The sequence below is a fragment of the Haemorhous mexicanus genome, chromosome 2 (genome assembly GCF_027477595.1).
Source record: "Haemorhous mexicanus isolate bHaeMex1 chromosome 2, bHaeMex1.pri, whole genome shotgun sequence".
Classification (NCBI taxonomy): domain Eukaryota; kingdom Metazoa; phylum Chordata; class Aves; order Passeriformes; family Fringillidae; genus Haemorhous; species Haemorhous mexicanus.
The window spans coordinates 27,365,979-27,386,104 of NC_082342.1; the positions used below are offsets into that span (position 1 = coordinate 27,365,979).

Genomic DNA, 20,126 nt, shown 5'->3' on the forward strand with positions numbered 1-20,126 from the left:
CCTCTGTCTGTACAGCTCTGCTGGGGGCATATGGACCCTTTGGATGTGGCCACACAGTGTTCCGCTTCCATGGACATGGGCTGAGTCTGTGAGGCACTGTTGAATTGGAATACACAAAGCTGAGCCCACTTTCTGTGTCCTGCAGTTAGGCACTTTAGCTGTTTTCACCTTACTCAGGAATGAAGTGCAAGTGGATAAATGCTTAAAATGTTTTAATCTGACCTTGGTTTCGCCATTTAGGTGATTCAGGCTCTTGTGTTGCCGTGGTTTTATACTGAGTGCCTACATGTAAGAGGAGGTCTCTGCGTCCTCTCCTGCTCACAATTCACAAGGGGACTGGATACTCCAAAGTACCTCACACAGTAAGAAGGGGAGAGCTGAGTGGTCAGGACTTGTTTCTGCTAATCTGAATGCAGCATCTGCACATAGGCTGGTGTTCTCCACAGTTGTGATTCATGTGCCCATCACTTCCATTCATGGCAACCTTAAAAAAAGCTGTTGGACTGCCAGGACTGTCACCACACAGGTTTTTAGAGAAGCACTTGTCATCCTTTGCTTCTTCTTCTTCTAACAAGGGGAAGAAGATCTGCCTTGAAGTGTGTAGACACCTTTCAGTCCACAAAGATCTGTACAAGAGGGAGGAAGAAGGTGGTAGGGGGGACAAAGGGATATTTGTGTTTTTGGTCGGCAATGGTTCTTGTCTCCCTTGGATGGAGTCCAAACCTTACTGCTAGCAGCCTTTTTCTATCAACAGCCATAAATCCAGAAACTCCGTGTTATTAAATGAGATTCCTCCGTGTCATTCTGTTGGACCCTTGTTGGAATTCAGCAGTGGTTAACTTCTGTCTCCAATTTCCTTCTTGGTCTATAGCAATCTCACTTCTGGCAGCAAATTTGATGACAGGCTCAAGAAATGAAGAAGGGTGAGACTGAATACTGAAGAGAAGTACGTGAAGACAGAGCTCTTTCATCTGTTTCAGCACCAACCCAAATTGAAGCCTTCCTGCAGCCATTAAACATCTGCACCACGTTGTGCTATCCCATGATGAAACTTTTCCAATCTCTCATGCTCAAGTAAGATGATATGCAGATGACATCTACTCAAACAGTTAACCCTCTCTGTGCTCATTCCCCAAGAGATCTAGGCTGTCTAACTCAAGACCATGCAGGTTTCAATGGTCGAGGAGTGTGGCTCTGCTATCCTCAACAATACCTGCATGTCTTATCTTGGTAGCCGTGTGTCTCTGCACATCCCAACACATCCTCCCCTTCATATTGTCATACACTGCTGGTTCTCTTGTGTGCTCATGTGTTTATGTGCACTGCCAGGCTTGCCACCTGTCAGCACCTTCTTGTGATTCTTCTTACATTTTCTCCTTTTTTGCAAAGCCACAACTCCTAGAGTCAGGTGGTTGCATGAAAGTTCTGGCTGTCATTTAAAAAGAGGTATAGATTTGTAGCTTTTTTCGTTGTGGAAAAAGCTTGTAAATGTAGTGCTACAATGGATTAAAAGAAACAAAATGAAAAGACACTCTTTCTTTTTTAGTTGCTTGATTTCTATGTCAACTTGATTTTTGGGGGGTGCACAGCTAAGGTTTTTATTTAAACAATGTGGATTTCAGTGCACCTTTGTATGCACATGTACCTTCTCAGCTGTATGTATAAAAATACACATGCATTTGGTGTAGATATACATGTGTACACCCACACCTGCCAACTGCACATATTCCGTTCTCACAGAAACCTTCTCTCCTATTCTGCCTTTCTTCCACACATTTCCCTTTCTGCAGCTTCTGTCCATCACCTTCCTCTGAGTTATGGAATCTCCACTATTGCTTGTACTGAGTAACCTTCTCCCCTGCTCTCCCTCCCTCCTCTCCTTCACTCCAGGAAAGCTCTTTCTGATTCTCTTTTCACTGGTGTCTGGCATTAGTACCTCTGTAGACAGAGAATGGCAAGAAGACAGTGACGTGAGTAGACAGAATAACCAGGGAATAAAAAGGAGTTGGTTGAGAATCTGTAATTAGAAGCCCAATTTCCATTTCTTTCTCAGGCACTTTAGAATCCCTTTCAGGGGTTTCTTGACTGTCTCAAAATTGAATGTCATTGAGATTTTTTTTCTTCTTTTTTTTTTTTTTTTTTTTTTTTTTTTTGCATCCTCTTGTTTCCTTGGCAACAAGTTGGTGATGCAGGAGCTAGAAATGTGCTATGTCTCCGTGGAGATGTTGGCGTGGGTGTGCCATGGTGACATCCACGATGGACGCACAGCTCTGCCAATCCTTCCCCACCCCTTGTAATAAGCACCATGGGCCCAACCTCAGAGGTGACGCTTTTATTTTTAGCTTCATAGGTGTTAATCTGCTCTCTTTTCATGACGATGGGTCCAGACGTCTCATTAGTTACATCAGCACAAATTGACTGACTTGAAGAGGGCTGTTAGGGGCAAGTCTTTAGGTTTCTATTCAGGAACTTAACTCAGAAGATGTTACACTCCTGTCATGGATTGTACCCATTGCAATGATTTTAATCCTTGTCATTCTCTTGGGAAAGAAAGTTACCAGTCATTAATGAATAGGACTGTGAATCAGAGCTCCCACATTTTATTTTTTTCTAAGTGATGTTGTTTCACTCTTTCATACCCCAAGGGCTGCTCATTTGGAATGCATGGAAGCTGCTGTCGCTCTTGGCCTGGGACACAGGAGATTAAATTTCACTGAGATGTTTAGTAGGAAGGTTCCAAGGTAACTTACTTGTATACTTCCATAAGACAAAACTGTCTCATCCAAAGAGTCTGTTGTTCAGATGGCTTAGCTTTTATCTGGGTCTGCCCAAATGGCTCACTATAATGTTCTTTCCCTCTCTTGTCCAGCACACTCAACACCTTTACAAATGTTTTTTACTGTGCTTACAGCTTCTTCAACCTTCTTATTCTGCATTTTGTCTTCATCAATGTTCTGGCTGAAAGCCAAGACCCAAATTCTCCTTTGACACAACTCTTGTTACGAACAGTAGTGGAATAAGGGCTAGCCTCAATTTCATCAAATATCCAGAGGTCCTTCTTCTTTTTTCGTCTTGTTCCATTTTCTAGGAGCCTTTATGACATCACACAGAGACTGTGATGTCAACAAGGAACCCTCTGGGTAGGCATTTCAGAGGTTGCTATGGATCTTCTTACTGCCAAATGACTGTAACTTTATCCCAATGGGATTTGCAACAGGGCTCATCCATGCAGCAATAAAGCCAAGTATTGAATTCTTCTTGCCAGAAAGACCAATTAAAGGATTAAGTGTGAAAAGCTAAAACCCATAACAACCATAGTGACAGGGTTTTCTTTTCCTTTTTAGACTGTAATCATCTTTGCAGCATATTGTTCTGGGGTCAGCATCCTCAGGGATACATTGGTGCAGCAAATGATGGAAAGAAGCTGGAGAGGAAAACCAAAGTGAATCCAGCCAAGGCAAGATAATCTTCTTTTCCAGCCATGCTGAGAGTTCCTTTGCCTTCTTTCCTACACTTCTGAAATGTTTCAAGCACAGACTTAGTTTATTCAGCTTCCAAGACGTGTTCTTGTTCTAAAGGTGTTTTATTGTGTGGAGCCAGAGAAAACATGAGGAACAACCAGGCACCAACAGCACATTAAGAAGATGTGTCATTGACACAGCATGTCAATTAGAAGCGAATCCAGATTCTGTTTTTAAGGACATTATGTTCCAAGAGAGGTACATAAATCTGACTAAAATGCCTTGATCATTGGATATGTATCTAGCATTTAGTCCCGACAGCCACTGAAATCCAGGTCAGATTTGTCTTTTTATTTGCAGTTGTGTTAACAGATGAGAGAAGCTGACACATCTGCCTCACACCAGCATTGTATCTAGTGTTGTCTAAAGGAGGTCTCCTGCCTCCAGGAACCAGCAGCCCTCAGGTGTTATCTGATAAGATGCAGAACACCGTAATGGAGACATTTCCACTAAGTTTGGTGGGGAAAAAGGCTGCATGTTTGGCTGCATGTTTGCTAGGAATGGAAATGTTACAGCAGTGCCCACAGCCTAAAACCTATTATGTGATGAATTACCTTGAATAAACAGTAAAGGTAGTGGAAGCTGTTGTTGGAATACTCAGTATTAGACTGTGTCTAAATCATGTGGCTAAAACTGAATAGAGAGAAAGATGAGCTCAAAAACCTCAGTGGAACTGTCCTATGAGACTTCCTTTTTTATTTGGTCTCTTTTTTTCCTAAATGCACTAGCAGAAAATGTCTGCAGAAAATTTTAAATAAAATACTGCAGTGTTTAGGTTTCCAGCCCAATAACTGTTACTGATTTTTGCAGGAAGAATCAGGTTTTTCCCTAAAGTAAAAACCCTGTTCTTCCTCCCCATCTCCCTTCTCTGGATCTGTGGAAATGAACTCTACACTTACCAGGAACACTGCAAGGAAGATCCTGCCAGCTCAGATTCTTCTCCATTTTGAGTAGTTTCAGGGAAATCTCAGAGCAGTACCAAACAGCAAGAGATTCCCCATGTCTTTTGAAAGGAGGGTATAACGTGAAATAAAGTCCAGATTCTTCTTCTTTTTCTGCTGTGTCCTTCTTGCACTTGTTACCACCCCTCAGTGCTAGAGACTGTGTGCACAGAATACAGGAGAGACATCACCCTATCTCTTGTCCCTCAGAGATTAGACAAGTATGCGCCAAGAATGAGGTTGCTTTTGATTTCTCTTCCCCTTCTTCCCCTGACTTGAGATTCAGCAGCTTCTGCAATGTGACAAGTTCCTGTCAGCTGTCAGGGCACTAAAATAAAGCTTTATCTTGTCTCCACGGCCCTGAATGACAGGGCTGGCAATAGGTGCACTTCAGCCAGGCAGCCGCTCCTGCCATATGCTCTTCTAACCTCACTGCATGCTCACACAGCAATCTGTAACCTGGCAGATCTGCTGTTTTTCCTTGCAAGACCTTCAGAAGGAAGCAACCCTGGTTCCTATCTCTTCCTATTGCAGTATCTTATGCTGGATTGCCATCCTATTTTTTTACCTTCTTCCTCCAGCTTTGCGTGAGAGTCAGACTACCAGTCTAACGCTGGAGAATGAAAATCCTGCTAATTCTTTTAAACTAGAATTGACTGAAAAAATGGCTTTGGGGCACACATCATAAATTGAGTTGAAGCCATGCACCATGAAGTTGGAGGGCAAAAATACCCACAATCTTTTTTTCCTTTAGGGAGAGAGGACATTAGGTATTCACACTCCAAGCATGCCAACTAATCCTCCTTATAGCACAAGGCTATTTTCAAAATAACATTTATATGGTGTCGTTTGCTGGAGAGGGCACTGATGATTCAGTTAGCTGCCCTTTATAATAAGCACAACTGCTTCCTAGACTGCTCTTTTCTACTGCCTTGTCTGCCAGTCATCTCTGTGCCACAAGCTCCTTATTCAGAGGGCACCTGTTGAATAACCATGAAGCAAAGTGACAGAACAGGGGCAATAAAAAAGGTGAAGCACAAATGCACTGTGCAGTTTTAACCACTATATTTCTATGGTCTTGCTGTAGGGACATGGGGATTCTGCTGAATGACTGTGCTGATGCTTGAATGAGGAATGATAAGCCTGTAATTTACTTGCATGGCTGTGTGACTGCTTCCTGCTGAGCAGGAAAGCCTAGATGGGTGTTTTGAGCCATAACAGTGCTGCAGCTCAGAGCAGTTCTTGCTTTGGGTTAAATATTGCTGCCCAGTAACAGCTGGGAAGTCCAGAAATTGCAGAAGGAATATGTTTGCAGACGGCTGCTGTGGGAGTAGCCTCTGGTGGGTCTGAAATGCTGTTCATTGATTTGTAAACCCATCTGTGGAGTAACTTATATTAAAAGTGCCCTACATTAGCAAAGAAACCTACCCAACATACTGGTGATTCTGCTGACTCAGAATGTCAGTCTGTCCCTGTCATGAGGAAACTTCAGCTCACTATCTCATCCCACCCATGTCTGACAACAAGGCAGCAGTCACAAAGATAGCTCACACTCCAAGAGTTTCATAAATATCATCTCTGGGTAGATGGCAGAGAAAGATTGAAATTAGTGAAGGAGAGGCAGGGAAAATCAAATATTACTCACTCTCTTTAGCATCTTGAGAATTACCATCTTTGAGTAGTCCAGAGGTCTGTCTAGTTCACTTTATTCAGAAGCCAAAACTAGGGACAGAGAGAAGCAATAAAAGAAACAGCAAAGATGCTTCTCCCAGACACTCTTCCAGCCTGTAAGAGTTCTCAGCTCTGATAGTTTCTGAGGTAGAGAATGTCTGAAAGAGCCATTGCAAGTTCTGTTTCTTCCCTTATGGATAGCCCAAAAGAAGTTATTCAGGGTCATAGGAGTCAAATGAGGGACCCATACAGGTTCAAGGAGATGGCTGTGTCAGGGAGAGTTTATGAAAAGTACATTGGAGTGGAAATATTAAGAACATGGGCTAGACTGGTGGTACTGTGTACCATGGGGTTAGAGAATTTTTCCACATATGACTTCAAAAGAATCAGATTTGAGATATTTCAAAAATGTCTTCATCACATGCAGTAATGTTAATTACCTTAACTGTGGATACGTTTGGCAGACTAATAACAAAGATGAACTATGATGTATTTCAAAGGGACTTAAAGATCAGTGAGGATTTTGTTTTCTCCTTTAGGAATGTGGTAATTGAGAAACTGAAGTAAATTTATCAAGGTCCCAAAGCATGTTAGGAGCAGTAAATACATTGCTGCTGTGAAAAACAGATATGGAACTATTTGAAATTGTAAAAGAAAGGCGTGAGTGCTTTATAAACACTACAATGAAAGTATATGGCTTTCAAATAATATGAACTCTGGGCTAAGCCTTAGAAAAATAGATAGTGCTGTTGCCAGGGCATAAATGTGAATTGATTGAGAAAAGGTTGTTGTTGCTCTGCTTTATGCATGTTCCTGTTAAAGAATTGTTTCATCAAGTCTGTGAAAATGCCTATTTTTTCAGACGATAATGTTGATTTACTTTAAGCTTTGCTTAAGAGCAATTGAACACCAGGACCAGTAGAAAGCAGCAGAGTCTATTAGGTCCTTGACTGGGGTGACTGAGGAGAGAACAAAGTGTGACCGAAGTCAGCGACAGCGTAACTGAATTGGGTTCATTCAGATGTTGCAAAGAAATTTGAAAAACTGAAAGTAACTGGCTCTGCATCCAAGTTTTAAATCCACTTATAAACTAATATTTATCAAGGCATATTTTGGACAGTCTGAGGACTTCTAACTTTGATACTTCTATAGATTTACCTCCTCAGAAGAAAAAAGAAGGATCTTAGAAAGACAGAATCAACAGCAGATCCAAAAATTTCCAATGAATCAAAACAAACAAACAAAAAGACTCAAACCAAAGCAAGCAAAAAAACCCACAATAAAACAAAGCAAACAAAACCCCCATGGGTTTATGATTGGAATGCTTGGATAGATTTTACAGAAATGCATTATTTCATTGGATATAATGAAAGAATTTAAAATCTTTAGTATCATTAATGAACTTTATTTTTGAGGGTTGAAAAGCAGAGTGTGACTACCAAGTAGAATTTCTGTCCACTTAATAGCATTTCAGGAGAGGGTAAACAGATTTACCATCTCTTAGGCCTTATAATAATGTCATTGTAGAAACTGTGGTGAAATTCTCAATATTCGGTAAAATTACATGTCCAGCACAAACAACTTTGATATGTAGCTTATCTCACTGCTACAAGAAATTCAGAAAGTATTGTACAGTAGAATGTTGAAGGAAGTGACAGTAAAATAGGATTTAAGATCAGTTTTAAGTCAATGAAGATAAAACAAATGCTTCCTAAATTTGTTGTGTGTAGAGGAGTAGGGCTTTAATGCTGAGCATGACATAATTTTTTGAAGTACAAAATCATCCTTTAGTTTTCCTGGGGTGTGACACCTGTGTACTTATGCAGACAGATCTGTTGATGTCCTGGGAAATAACGAGAAATTTTGGGCCAGTGAGGTTGTACTGCATGTGAAGAAGATCTAATAAGGGCCTGCAGGAGTTTGACAAAATGATAAAAAGGGAGATCCAGCAAAGTCCCATTTTCAGTGGGCACAGTATGATCAAAATTAAGTCAGACAGAGTAGCTCAGCATCCTTTGGGAGGCCATTTTGACTTCTTGGATGACTAAACATACAAAGGAGGCAGGTTTTGCCAAAGATCTAAGAATTAATAACCTTCACTGGCTTCCAAGCAACAATACTAAATGAGCTCTGTGTTTCAGCAGCTTTCCTCTCCCTGTTGGGCTGTTATAGGAAATGCTGGAAGATCTTGAGGGTATCACCATGCCTCAAGCCATGGCTTGGTAGCTACTGAGCTTAATACAAGAATGAAAATGGACATGCTGCCATTTTAACATTTTAACATTCCTTGTTAATGGCTGACAGGTAAGCAGGGAAGGGCTGGGCCTGTGTCATGTGCAACATGGAGATTATCTGACACTGTCAGGTTGTTACATTTTTGTGTTTCATGTTGCCTGAGGACTGAGTGGTTTGTTTTCTCTGGTTTATTTTGCTTTTAAGCTTTTGGCCTTAAGAAGGAAATTAACGACATAAAAAGTTTTAGGCAGAACTCAGTGCTGTTCTTGAACAGAATCATAGAATGGTTTGGATTGGAAGGGATCTTAAAGATCATTTAGTTCCAAATCCTTGACATGGGCAGAGACACCTACTAGACCAGGTTGCTCCAAGCCCCATCCAACCTGGTGCTTCCAGAGATGGGGCATCCACCAGTTCTTAGGCCAATGTCTTCCAGTGCCTTATCACCCACACATTAAAGAATTTCTTCCTAGTACCCAAAATAAACCTACTCTCAGTTTGAAGCCATTCCCACTTGTCCTGTCATTGCATGCCCTTGTTAAAAGTCCCTTCGTCTTTCTTGCAGGCTCCCTTCTGGTACTGGAAGGCCACAATTATGTCACCATGAAGCCTTCTCTTCTCCTGGCTGAACAATCCCAACTCTGTCAGCCTGCCTTATAAGAGAGGTGTTCCATCCCTCCAACCATCTTGGTGACCCTCTCTGGGCTCATTCCAACAGGTCACTGTCCCTCCTGTGCTGAGGACCTCAGAGCTAGGTGCAGTACTGCAGGCAGCATCTCACAGAGCTGAGTAGAGGGGCAGAATCCCCTTCCTTGCCCTCCTGGCCATGCTGCTTTTGATGAAGCCCAGGCAATGGCAGTTGGTTATTTTTGAATTGTGACTAATTTTAAGAAAGTTGGACATATATAATTCGCTTTTCTAACTTTATAAGACCTAACACAGATCCCTGACTTGAAAAGAGCTCTAAAATGAGAAAGCTCAGAATTACACTTCCCGAAGCAGATAAAATTGTATTCTCTTGTAGGTATTCTTAACAATAGAACCTTTCAATATATGATGATATGATACAGATAAGATTGTCAAACTCTCCATCATTTACTATGGAACATTGTTCATATTTGAGCTTAGCTTTCATAACAAACAGAGAATGAACTTCTTTTTCCTCCTCTCTAGCTGAATAAATTAGGGCAACATGGAAGTATTACCCTTCAAATTTTATAGCATATGTTATTAAAATAAGTTTAAACTTGACCCCACTGAGATGAACACAAATGAGAAGACCATCTAGGTCAGCATGCTTGTCCTCTCTGATGTAGGTGGTAAACTAATGCCTTTTTCCTCCTTTCTCCCTCGAGCTGAAGGAGACCTTTTCCCCTCCACTGAGCCCTGCATCTGCTATGTCATTACCAGAGCACGCATAAAGGTCTCTCTGTGCTTGACTGTGGGTTCTCATCACCTCCTTTGCTGCTTCCTGCTGCCTTCTGCAGGCTCAGAAACCCTCTCTGGCCTCTACTTGTGTCAGGTTGTGCCTCAGCTACTGGACAGAGGGGGCTGACAGCTCTGGGTGGCAGCTACACCAGGGACAAGCTGAGTGAATTGTGAATGCAGATTGTAGTGCAAAGAAAGGAGTGCAGCAGGTGGGAACGAAGACTGGCAGCATGTCCCATGCCTCTCTAGCATGTCACAGTGCCAGGCATGCAGAGGATATGGCACTTTGTTGTATAGAACAGTTATGTCAGGTACTGAGTAGGACTGCTTTGAGAAATTAGGGTGCCCCTCTCCAGAAAGTTTTGTTTTCTCCTTGCCACCAGAATTGCTTTGGGAGGGAGCTAATCCCTCAGATTTACACAGAAAATTCACCATTATGCTTGGAGCAACTCCTAAACCTCCAGAAAATCCCAGTCCAGATACATACCCTGGTATCCCGCAGAGCTGAGCTAAAATAGGGCCCTTGCTGTAATGCAGTTTCCATGCGTGGGGCAGCAGAATTGGACTCCCGCCTGCAAAGACCTGGACTCTTAATAAAATTCCATCTGTGTTTCCTGCCCTCTGGGGTGAATTCCTTTGGCTAACAGTGAGGTCTTGGAAAAGAAATAATAATTGCTGTACCAGGGCACTCTTAAGGTTGGTATGGTGTGGATCTGATAATGTAGAACTCTTTTAATTGCAACAAAATTTCAGCTGTAGTGAGACTGAACTATGACCCATTCTCTGTCCAAGCCCTGTGCTCTGCATTTTGGACTGGGGAGCTCTTCCACTTCAATCAGATGCAGTGAGTTTTGTGTTGAGGATCCTACTGCAAGGGAACAATCCTCTGCCTACCATGTCTACGTGGCAGACTGGGGGATCTGGACTTTCCTCTTTCCTCTCAGTGGGTATCTTGTGGCTAAAGCAAATGAAGTCAAGGCAAAGAGACAGCCTTTTTAGGTCCTTAAAGGCAAGTGAATGTTTACAGATTTCCTGCTCTTTTATTTTTTGGTAGATCTTTGCTGTTCCAACTCCCCCATGTACAGCTGTGGGTAAGTGAAAGGGTCCTGTCAGCTCACTTCAACTTCTCCAATACAAATACTTCCTACATCCATTAACAGTCAGTGTTTTGAGGTTTGCTTCTATCTTCTGTCATCGATCCTGATCAATGTGTGGCCTGGTCACCATGTGCCTGTGAGTGAAGCATGACTGTGGTTAGATATTTTTAATCCCTTTCCTGAAAGGCAGATTTGGCCTGTTGGGTGTCCTTCATCTCTGGAAACTTCACTCCACAACTGACATTGAAGTGCCAGTTAAGGCCATAGGAAGGTCTTAAGTTGTTTTCCCTCTTATTCATTTCCTGTCTGTGTCCAGGGTACCCCATGTACCTTCCCTCATGCAGGCTGCTTCAGCTCAAGTCAGCTCTTAGGCTGGAGAGACAAAGGAGTCTGGTCAGCTGAGGGGACAGCACAGAAGCAGGATGAACGTGTCTCCGCCCCTTTCTTCCTCCCAGTGCTGAAGCATCCAGGTCATGGTCCCCAGTCTGGCATCAAGGAGGGACATTGTGAGCACGAGCAGAGCAGGACCAGGTGGTGCAAAGAAGGCTCAGAAAATTGTGCCTCATGCCACAGTACCGTCATGTCATCATACTGCTATCACTGGGCAGCTCTCCTCTTCAGCACTGCAGTGCCAGGGGAATGGCAAAATATCACCAGAGGAAGCCAGGAGGGGAGTAAAACAGACCTGAGGGTGGACTTTCCTTCTCCGATCACGTGTGCAGTCAGTGTGTGGGACTCAGACCTCAGCGTTTGTCCCCACCTCAGCTCCACCACACTCCGCAGCACGGAACAGCACAGCCATCCCCCCTGGCACTGTGAGGTGTGAGCAACTTGTCATGGCACAGCAGGACTTGGAGTGAAGGGTGGGGCCAGCCTGAGAAGCAGGGTAAGTTGGCCCATGCTGAGCTCCTGGTTGACACTGATTCTCGTTCAAGGCTTGCTTTTCTAAGCTTGTGCTACAGCAGGAGGGACTGTGTACAACAGCACATATTGAAGGGTCCCTGGAGAAGAAGAAAGGGACTTCCTGGGTCATCCTGTCTCACATTTGGTTTGGCTTGTAAAGTATCACATTCCCCCATGGCAAACTACAACTATACTGAGAAAAATAGCTGATAGCTTAACTGCTTTCTGTGATGACATTTTTCTTTTTGACAGACGAGCAGATGCGATTTCATTTTATTGAAGAGTTACAGTTTCAGCACTAAGCTGTGCTGGGATTTAACTTTAATGTTTGAATTTTTGATGATTCTGAAGCTCAATAATAATTAACATTGACCCAGGGGTTGTTCAGATCATTCTTTGTGCAAGTTAAAATTATTCTCCCCTTGCTTTTACCCAGGTATTCGAGTTTGTATATACCACACAACTTACAGAAAACATTTTTTTTTCTAAAATGCTGAAAACAGGGAAATTATTGAGGCAATTTCTTATTATGTGTGATATTGTAAAGTTAGGTGTCTTCAGTGCTGTGAGCCCAGCTGTGCAGGCATAGGAAGAAAAATGGAAATCACAGGGAATAAAGGAAAAATTGTGCACATCCCTGTGACTAGCTTGATGGCAACAGGTGCTAATGTCACATGACCTCAGTATCGTCCAGGATAAGTAACCCAGCATTCATTAAAGACACTGAATGAATCAGAGCATTCCTGGACTGGCATTTTCTGAAGCCTTCTCTGAAGAGTAAGTGGTGTTGTGGCTTTGAAAATCATGGCTTTAAAGCCTCTTATTTCAGTCTTAGGTCAAAATAAACTAGGCTCTCCTTTTCTAGTATTAATAATTCAGGATTAAGTGAAATCCAGGGTAAATTGACATAAGTGATCCTTACACTGAAAAATAGATACTCCTCCAAGGAGATTCATGACTATGTCTAAATCATTTAGAAAAGGAGTTTGGTTGTAGTGTTGCCCTGCACTGTTTTTTTGTTACTAAGACATAGATGACTGAAAGTGAGGCCAAATGATACCAGAGCTGCAAAGCTACTGAGGAGACTGAAATTACAAGTGGTCCCACAGTGGGATTTTCAGGAATGCCTATTTAAATGAGGATACCAAAAAATCTTTTTAAAATTGGCTTTTTTCCTGCCAGCATGAAAGTTGGCTAACAAAAGGCAAGGCTACCACTATTTGTGGAACATATGAATAGAGAGAAAACCCAGTCTATCTCCCAATGAAAGCAAGTCGCTCACTTCAGAGCTGTTTTTACTAAAGCTTTAAATATCCCTAGTAACGGGACTTTCACAGTACTTCTTCAAAGAGACGCCTCTTCAGTTTAGTATGGTTACCACTGGGACAGCTCTTATAGGCAAACTGTTTTCTTCTTGGTTTCATTTAGTTTTGTTTGTCCAGGAAATTAACCTGATTACAGTCCCAGGATCAGGTCAGAACTGTGTGCTTCTTCAAAATGAAACTGAATCTGATGTCTTGCTATTGAACTGAAATTAGCGGCTGGACTGAACGTACTTTTTCTTTCAATCTATAGGGACCTCAAGCTGCTGGGGTAACCTTGCAGCAGAACTGAACAGGCTTGAAAAGCACAGTTTTGTGTCTCTTACTCCACCCACCTTATTTTGTAATACCCACTAATATGTCTTGTTACTTTGAAATGATCTTTACCCTTTTAAATTAAAGATATGACTTTGAAATAAAGGAGTCAACATAATAATTACTTTATATGAACCACACTCCCCCGTCATGGTGAAGCAATATGCAGCGTACACCAAACAGAGGACTATATATCACTCCAAATGATTCCCTGCTAGAGGCTTGTAGCTTCTGAAAATATCACACTTCTCCATTTCCTCAGCTGTCATTCAGTGAAGTCTCACAGATGAAGCTTTTAAAATCTCTGGTCGTTGTTCACGCCCTTCTTCTAGCTGACTTCCCTGGTCCCCCATTCATGTTATTCTTTGGAACTCCTCTTCCTTTTCGTTGTGTAGATTCAAAAGCCAAGGTCAAAGGGGCCTTTCAGGGCACATCTACACTGCGTGATGCAGTGTTATCCTGCGACTCCGAAGGAGTGCTGAATGAGCCAGAGCTGGCAGTGCCCTGAAGAGACAAAGGTGTCATTTGGATGAAAGCATCCCATCTTCAATTGGGCACTTAAGAGATGGAGATTCACCTGTGCTTCTTCCCTTAATTTTTGCTTCTGATTTTCATTAACTCCCTGGCTGAAATTTGTGCCTTTATTTCCCTCTCATTCTTTTTGGTCTTTTCATTGCTGTGGACTTGTCCTTTCTTTCTGCTATATTATGAGATAATTTACTTTACAGTTTGAAGCGAAAACAGCCAAAATGGCAGGGCAAGGGATGCTGGGACATCACCATCAGAACCATATAATTTGGTGAAGAATTTCAGGTCCAACTTTTAAATCTGCTTAAGGGGTCCTGATTTGAAAGACAGTGGTGTTAGGAACTGGCATGCCCTGAAAATTCGGGTTTCAATGTATGGCTCTTCTCTGTAATGAGATTACTTCAGAGGAAACATGGATGTGAGTGTGAGCCTACAGAGGACTGGCTACTTACCACTAAATCTGTGTGTTTGGTGAACACATTAAGGAGGTTTTGTCTGTATGCCAAAAGTTACTTGTGATAAACTGGAGCGTACGGTGCTCGTGGGGCTGGGCATGAAGAGAGCTGGCTCTACCTTTGGCTGTGACTGATGGGGGTGAGCAACTGCCCTGGGTGAGCATAGGAAAATGGCCTGACCCTCCCTGACTGCTCTAGCACAGTTCTGCTGCCAGCCTGCTCCCCCTCGAGGTGGATGTCTGAGAAAGGTGGGGGCTGGGAAGGCTTTCCTCGTCAGGGCTCCCTAGCACAGGGAGGTTCCCTAAAAAGGCCTTGTCAGTGGGAAGAAGATGAAGCTTCTAAAACACTTCTGAAGCGTGATTTGTCTGACCTAGTTTAGGCTCCTGCTTTAGGAAGGTCTGAGTCACACCCTCAAAGTTCCCATTTTGCTTCATTGTCACCAAAGGAAGACCCAGCTGAAGCTCTCAGACACGTTTGACCAGGGGATTCCCATCTCCCAAGGGCACGGGGAACAGCCATGTGGGTTGGCAAGTGCTCACAAGCTCATGACACCCTCTCTTCATCGAGATGAGCCCCCAGCAATTCCAGAGGCCAAGGCAGAGGCTCCTAAGTCCCACAGGTGTAATTCAAAATGCCATTGCACTGCTCCTCAGTGCCTTGGCATAGTCAACAGTGACATACGTCACGGAAATCTCTTCCTCAAATGGGATGTCCACTGCTTTCTACTACTCCACTTCTTACCTCTCTTCTTTTATGATTGCACAGTTTGCCTTCTTTTTCTCTGCATGCATTTTCTGAAGCTGAATCTGATTTTTGTTACTTAATCTTTCGGTCTACTTCTATGTCAGCTGGTACTTGCAACTCTTCCCAGTTTAGTATCTTCTCTGAATGTCATTATCATATCATTATTTTCCTTTTCTAGTCTGTAACCCAGGACTAATGCTGATACCTTCTTGACCCCAAAATACACTTTCCTAAATTGCATACAGATGTAGATAGCTAGCTAGATTTTCTTTGAAATGCTATTTGCTTTTCTTAAAATAAATGGTGTACTGGGAACTGCAATGATATCATAGCAACAGGATATGATTATGTAGGAGTCTGTACTGAGGGGTATTCCAGAAACTATATCTATATACGTTTGCATTTATTTGTATAAGCATGCACACATGCATGAATATTTGTATTAATAATGTATTTAGATGTAATTAAAGAGCAAAGACCTTAGTAATAACCTAAGACAATTTTCTTCTCTTTTGCAGGCAGTTTTATATTAAAAATAAATTAGAAGTAACTCCATGGTGTGGCAGAGGAGCTGATGTAGTGACATTAGTGCTAAATAGAGAACAGCATCTGACTGTGCCTCCCAGACTAAGTAAGTGAAATAAGCAAAATTTGAATTTTGGTTGATGAAATACTAATTAATCCAGAAATTAAAAAAAAAAATTTAACATGCCTAACATGTTAATTATGTTAACATGTTATTGTCACCCTTTAACTGTTATATGGGATATTTTTTTCCCAGTGACAGCTAGAGCTATCCAGCTCATGTATATTCTGAGAAAACACGGCGCTATAACTTTCCAGATGTGCTTGGGAGCGAGTGCATGTGCGCATTAATGTTTGCTGGGGCTCCTGCATTGCCATGATCTCCTGTGCATGCAGACCCATGCACTCCTGCCACACGTGCATGGAGGGTGCCTCCGTGTGTGAACACGCACATCTGCCTTGCAATAGTTCGCAACAATTTGCAGGCAGAGATCAATAGGTGTAGAAATTACTTTGGCATAGAAATTAATTGAGATCTATACAGAAGGAAATGGGATGATTTCTGTGGGTTTGGAAGCTATTCTGTTTGGGGGAAAAAAAATATATTGCAGGAGTATCGTTTTCTGAGCCTGTGGAAGGTCTGTGGGATGGAGTGAGGGAACAAGGGAGCAAGGGAGAAAGTTGTCCCATTCAGTGGTGCAGGACATCACTATTCAGGGTTTATGCCTGCACACAGGGAGAAGGCAGCATGTGCATATATGTTTGCGAGTGTGTTGGGGAGAGGGATTTTTAACAGCCATTTTAACATATTTACCAGTTCCCGTTTAGCTCGCAGCTCCCACCTACGGTACATCACCTGTGCACGGCATATACTGCCTGCCGTCGCAGTACCAGCATTCCCTCTTCTCCCCTCCGTGCCCACCCCACCACACCCCACCCCACCAAAGCAAAGATTTGTGCTTTCTTCACTCATAAATCCCACTCCTGGCCGTGGCCAGGGGGCTTCTGCTGCTGCGGTGGGAGTAGGGCTCGGGGCTCCCCAGCCTCCCGGCTCTGCTCGCCCGGTGCCTCCCAGACACACCCCAGCCCACCCCACCCCTGCGCAGCCCGCAGTGTCCCCTCTCCCCTGTCGCCTCTGTACAGTGGGAAAGTCGTTGGGTAATTGGGTCCAGATTGAAGATTTTAATTATTCATGAGGCTGGCGAGGGACTTGGGGGGGTGGGGGTGGCTGCCGGGGTGGGGGTGGGGTGGGGAGGTGACGAGTCAGGGAGAGCTGGCGAACAATTCTGGGAAGGGTAGGGAGGGAGGCAGGGAGAGGCAGCGTGTGTGATGAGCAGTAGCTGTGGACCTTCCAGTTGCTGCTAACTGCCCTGGTGTGTGTGTGCGCGCGTGTGCTCGTGTGTGTATGTGTGTGTGAGCGAGAGAGAGAGGGAGAGAGAGAGGGAGGGAGGGAGGGAGGGAGTGGAGAGGGTGGGGGGGAGAGATAAGAGAGAGAAGAGGAAAAGGAGAGAGGAGAAGGAAGGAAGAAGAAGGAAGGAAGGGGACAATACGATCATGCTGTGCTGTATGAGAAGAACAAAACAGGTAGAGCTTAAGATTTTTATATTTCTTTTTGTTGAGAAGCCTCCCAGGCTGCTGGATGTCCGTGGGGTGTGTGTCTGCCTGAGTGTGTGAGGGGCTGGGGTAGGGGTTGGGGTAAGGGGGGAGGAAATTTCAGCTGCTTTCGGCAGACGTCTATTTTGCAATTCTTTAGCATCTTGCAACTGAAGGTTCTTTTCACACCCTGCAACGTGACTGTTTTGCCTTTCCGGGGCTGGTGATGTGGGGAAGGGGGGTGGCCTGCATTCACATTTGGGGGAGCTACCAGAATCCCCCCTCTATTCTTTTTTTTTTTTTTTTTCTTTAATAGGGGCAGTTATATTGCCTAGGGTTTTCTGTCTGTGGTTCTGAGGGTGTGGATGGGGCGGGGTGGGGGGGAAGTGGAGGGGAGTGTTGCGGCTGGCAGGAAACGTGATGAGATCTGGCTCTACCTTGGAGATAAAGGAAGCAATTCTTCATCTTATGCCAAAAAGGAACGGATGCCCAGTGAGCCTTGATCCCTGGTCAGAATGCTCTCAATTGCTCCTGTTTCTGATGAATGGGAGATGCTTTATGTGCCTGTGCTGAGAGGCGGCGCGGAGGACAGGTGTATTAATTTTTTGTGTTGCAACAATCTGAGCAAGAATTAACCTGAAGGAATTTTTTTTTAACCTATGCTACAGTGAAAAATCCAATTAAATAATAACAAAAGCATTAGCCTAAGGAGAGAGAGAGTCACCCTCTTTGCAATACCCTTCATAGTACAACCAGTTAGACAACTGTGCACCAGCTGGGAAAGAGACAGAGGACCACGCCTCTGTTAGCTCTGAACTCGGGTGGGATAAGAGAAGCTCACGGTGTGAACCTGTTGGAAACCCACTCATTTTCTATCCTGGTACCGCCTGGCTTTTGCTATAATGGAATTGAGATGATGAGAAGGTTTGGGTGGGGGCTCGTTTCAGTGTTAAAATTGTTGTGTCCAAAATGATAATGAAATTAAGAAAAAAAAGCTACTTAGATCATTTCCCCCTCACCCTTCCCTCTTTTATTTTGTGTGTAAGCCCAAACCTGCTTCTGATTAAGAAAGCCTTTTTGGCTGAACCTCTTGGACTTCCTTGGGAGGATGCTGGATTTATGCAGTAGGAACTTTGAGGCAGGAACTGACCCTAGATATCTTTGCAAGGCATTTTAGAAACTTCCAAGAATTATGGATTTGAAGGTAACGACAAGGAGCTTTGGTCCTTGTTCTGAGCACAAAACTCAACTCAGGCACAGCACCATACTGCTTACTTTCTTTCTATAGGCGTAAATTTCAGCATCTTTTACAGCATAGCACTGCAGTATTCTGTTCACACGCTGATGTGAGTAACTACAGTTCCTGTGAACAGTACAGTGTTGAAAAAAGGTTAAAGTATGTTTCTGAATGGAGATGTGTGTTAGCAAACGAAGAAGAAATTTGTAGAATAATGGGGAGGGGCAGGTGATTGGGATAGAAAGAGACCCTGCGTAATCCTGTGTTTTTTCCTCATGCAGGTTTTTCAAATGCTCTGAAATTAATTATGTGCTCACTAAAATCTGGGAGGAGGGGGTGAAGGCTGGGGAGGGGGGAACACGTTGCAGTCAGCCAGCAGGGCACGTTCTGATGGCAAATACGGGATGAAAAGAACAGAGGAGAAGAAGGAAGGCAGACAGGGAGGCAAAGTGACAGAACGGTGGGCGGAGGAGCACGGCAAATTTTAAAATAAAGTAGGAGCTCTGGGGTTCTTTTGGAGTCAGATGAGAGCTACGGGGGAATAGGGATCATTCTGCCCGTACCATCGCAGGTCGCGCATTAAAGCTCCCGAATGATTTTCTGATGTATCTGTTCTTTACAACTCTCTGGGCTCACTCGTGTCTTTTTGTGTTCCGTGGCACTCAGGAATGCGCGGCATGCAGGTGCCTCGCTCGCACACCGCCCTCCGTGCCCGCTCCCGCACGGCCGCACCGCGCGGTACACACCCCTGTCTCTGCGCGTGCCCGGGCGGCGCTCGGCCCCGCTCGGCGAGCGCTCCCCGCTACTACGGGGACACGCGCGGGCACGCCGTGCGCTCCCTCCGCACGCTGCCCCGAGCCTCCCGCAGCCACGCCGCCCCGCCGCGCCTGCCTGAGCGCATTCGGGGATAGTGGTGGGCTCGGAGCCCAGCTGCTGCTCCTTTACCTGAATGCACGCCACAATTGCCAAACTGGCAATACAGCGGCTCGCTCGGGAAAGCTGATGACACACAAGAGAAAGCTCTGATTGGGAGAAGAAAAAGACCTCGGTTTTCAGCGCGTGCTCTTCCTCTGTCCCCACCCAGACCTTTCACTGAGAGAAAAGGATGGAATGGGTTCTTCAGCACTGGCAGGAGTTTCCTTCCCAAAATAAAGGCAGCTCTCCTCAAATTATTTTTCAGGGGAAGTCCCTGGTGTCCCGCCTTTTTGGCAGCTAAGGACCAAAATGTTGAAATTACAGGCTTGGGCGTGGAAGAAATCTCTTCACATTTGTGTCTAGGTGTGCCTGTGTGTGTCTGTCCTCCCACCCCTCAGAGACAAATATATTCACATGCATACCTTGCAGATTATTCTTTCTTGTGGGTGTGATGCCAGTGTGAAGAGTGAAGTGTTTGACTGACTGACTGACTGACTGTGCCTGCCCATGAGAGATGTAGATATCTAAGTGTTGTCATTTCTGCCTACAGTTGACTGCACCTCTGAATCTGAGCCCACAAAATTATCAGCTGAGAGGTAGCATAACTGAAAAGCTAGGTTGAGCTATGTCTGAAAACCTGAACTCAACCTTTCCTGCCAGCAAGAGATGCAGTCAGTAACACACAGGGCTGGGCAG

At 44.1% G+C, this 20,126-nt stretch overlaps 1 protein-coding gene across 1 annotated transcript in view; it reads left to right on the forward strand.

Moving 5' to 3' along the window:
• Window positions 1-17,140: 17,140 nt before the first annotated feature.
• Window positions 17,141-20,126, forward strand: part of GAP43 (growth associated protein 43) — a 58,168-nt gene continuing 55,182 nt past the window's right edge. Inside the window, exon 1 of the mRNA XM_059838033.1 lies at window positions 17,141-17,269. Coding sequence (XP_059694016.1) covers window positions 17,240-17,269 — 30 coding nt within the window. The 5' untranslated portion in view covers window positions 17,141-17,239. The remainder of the gene's footprint in view (window positions 17,270-20,126) is intronic.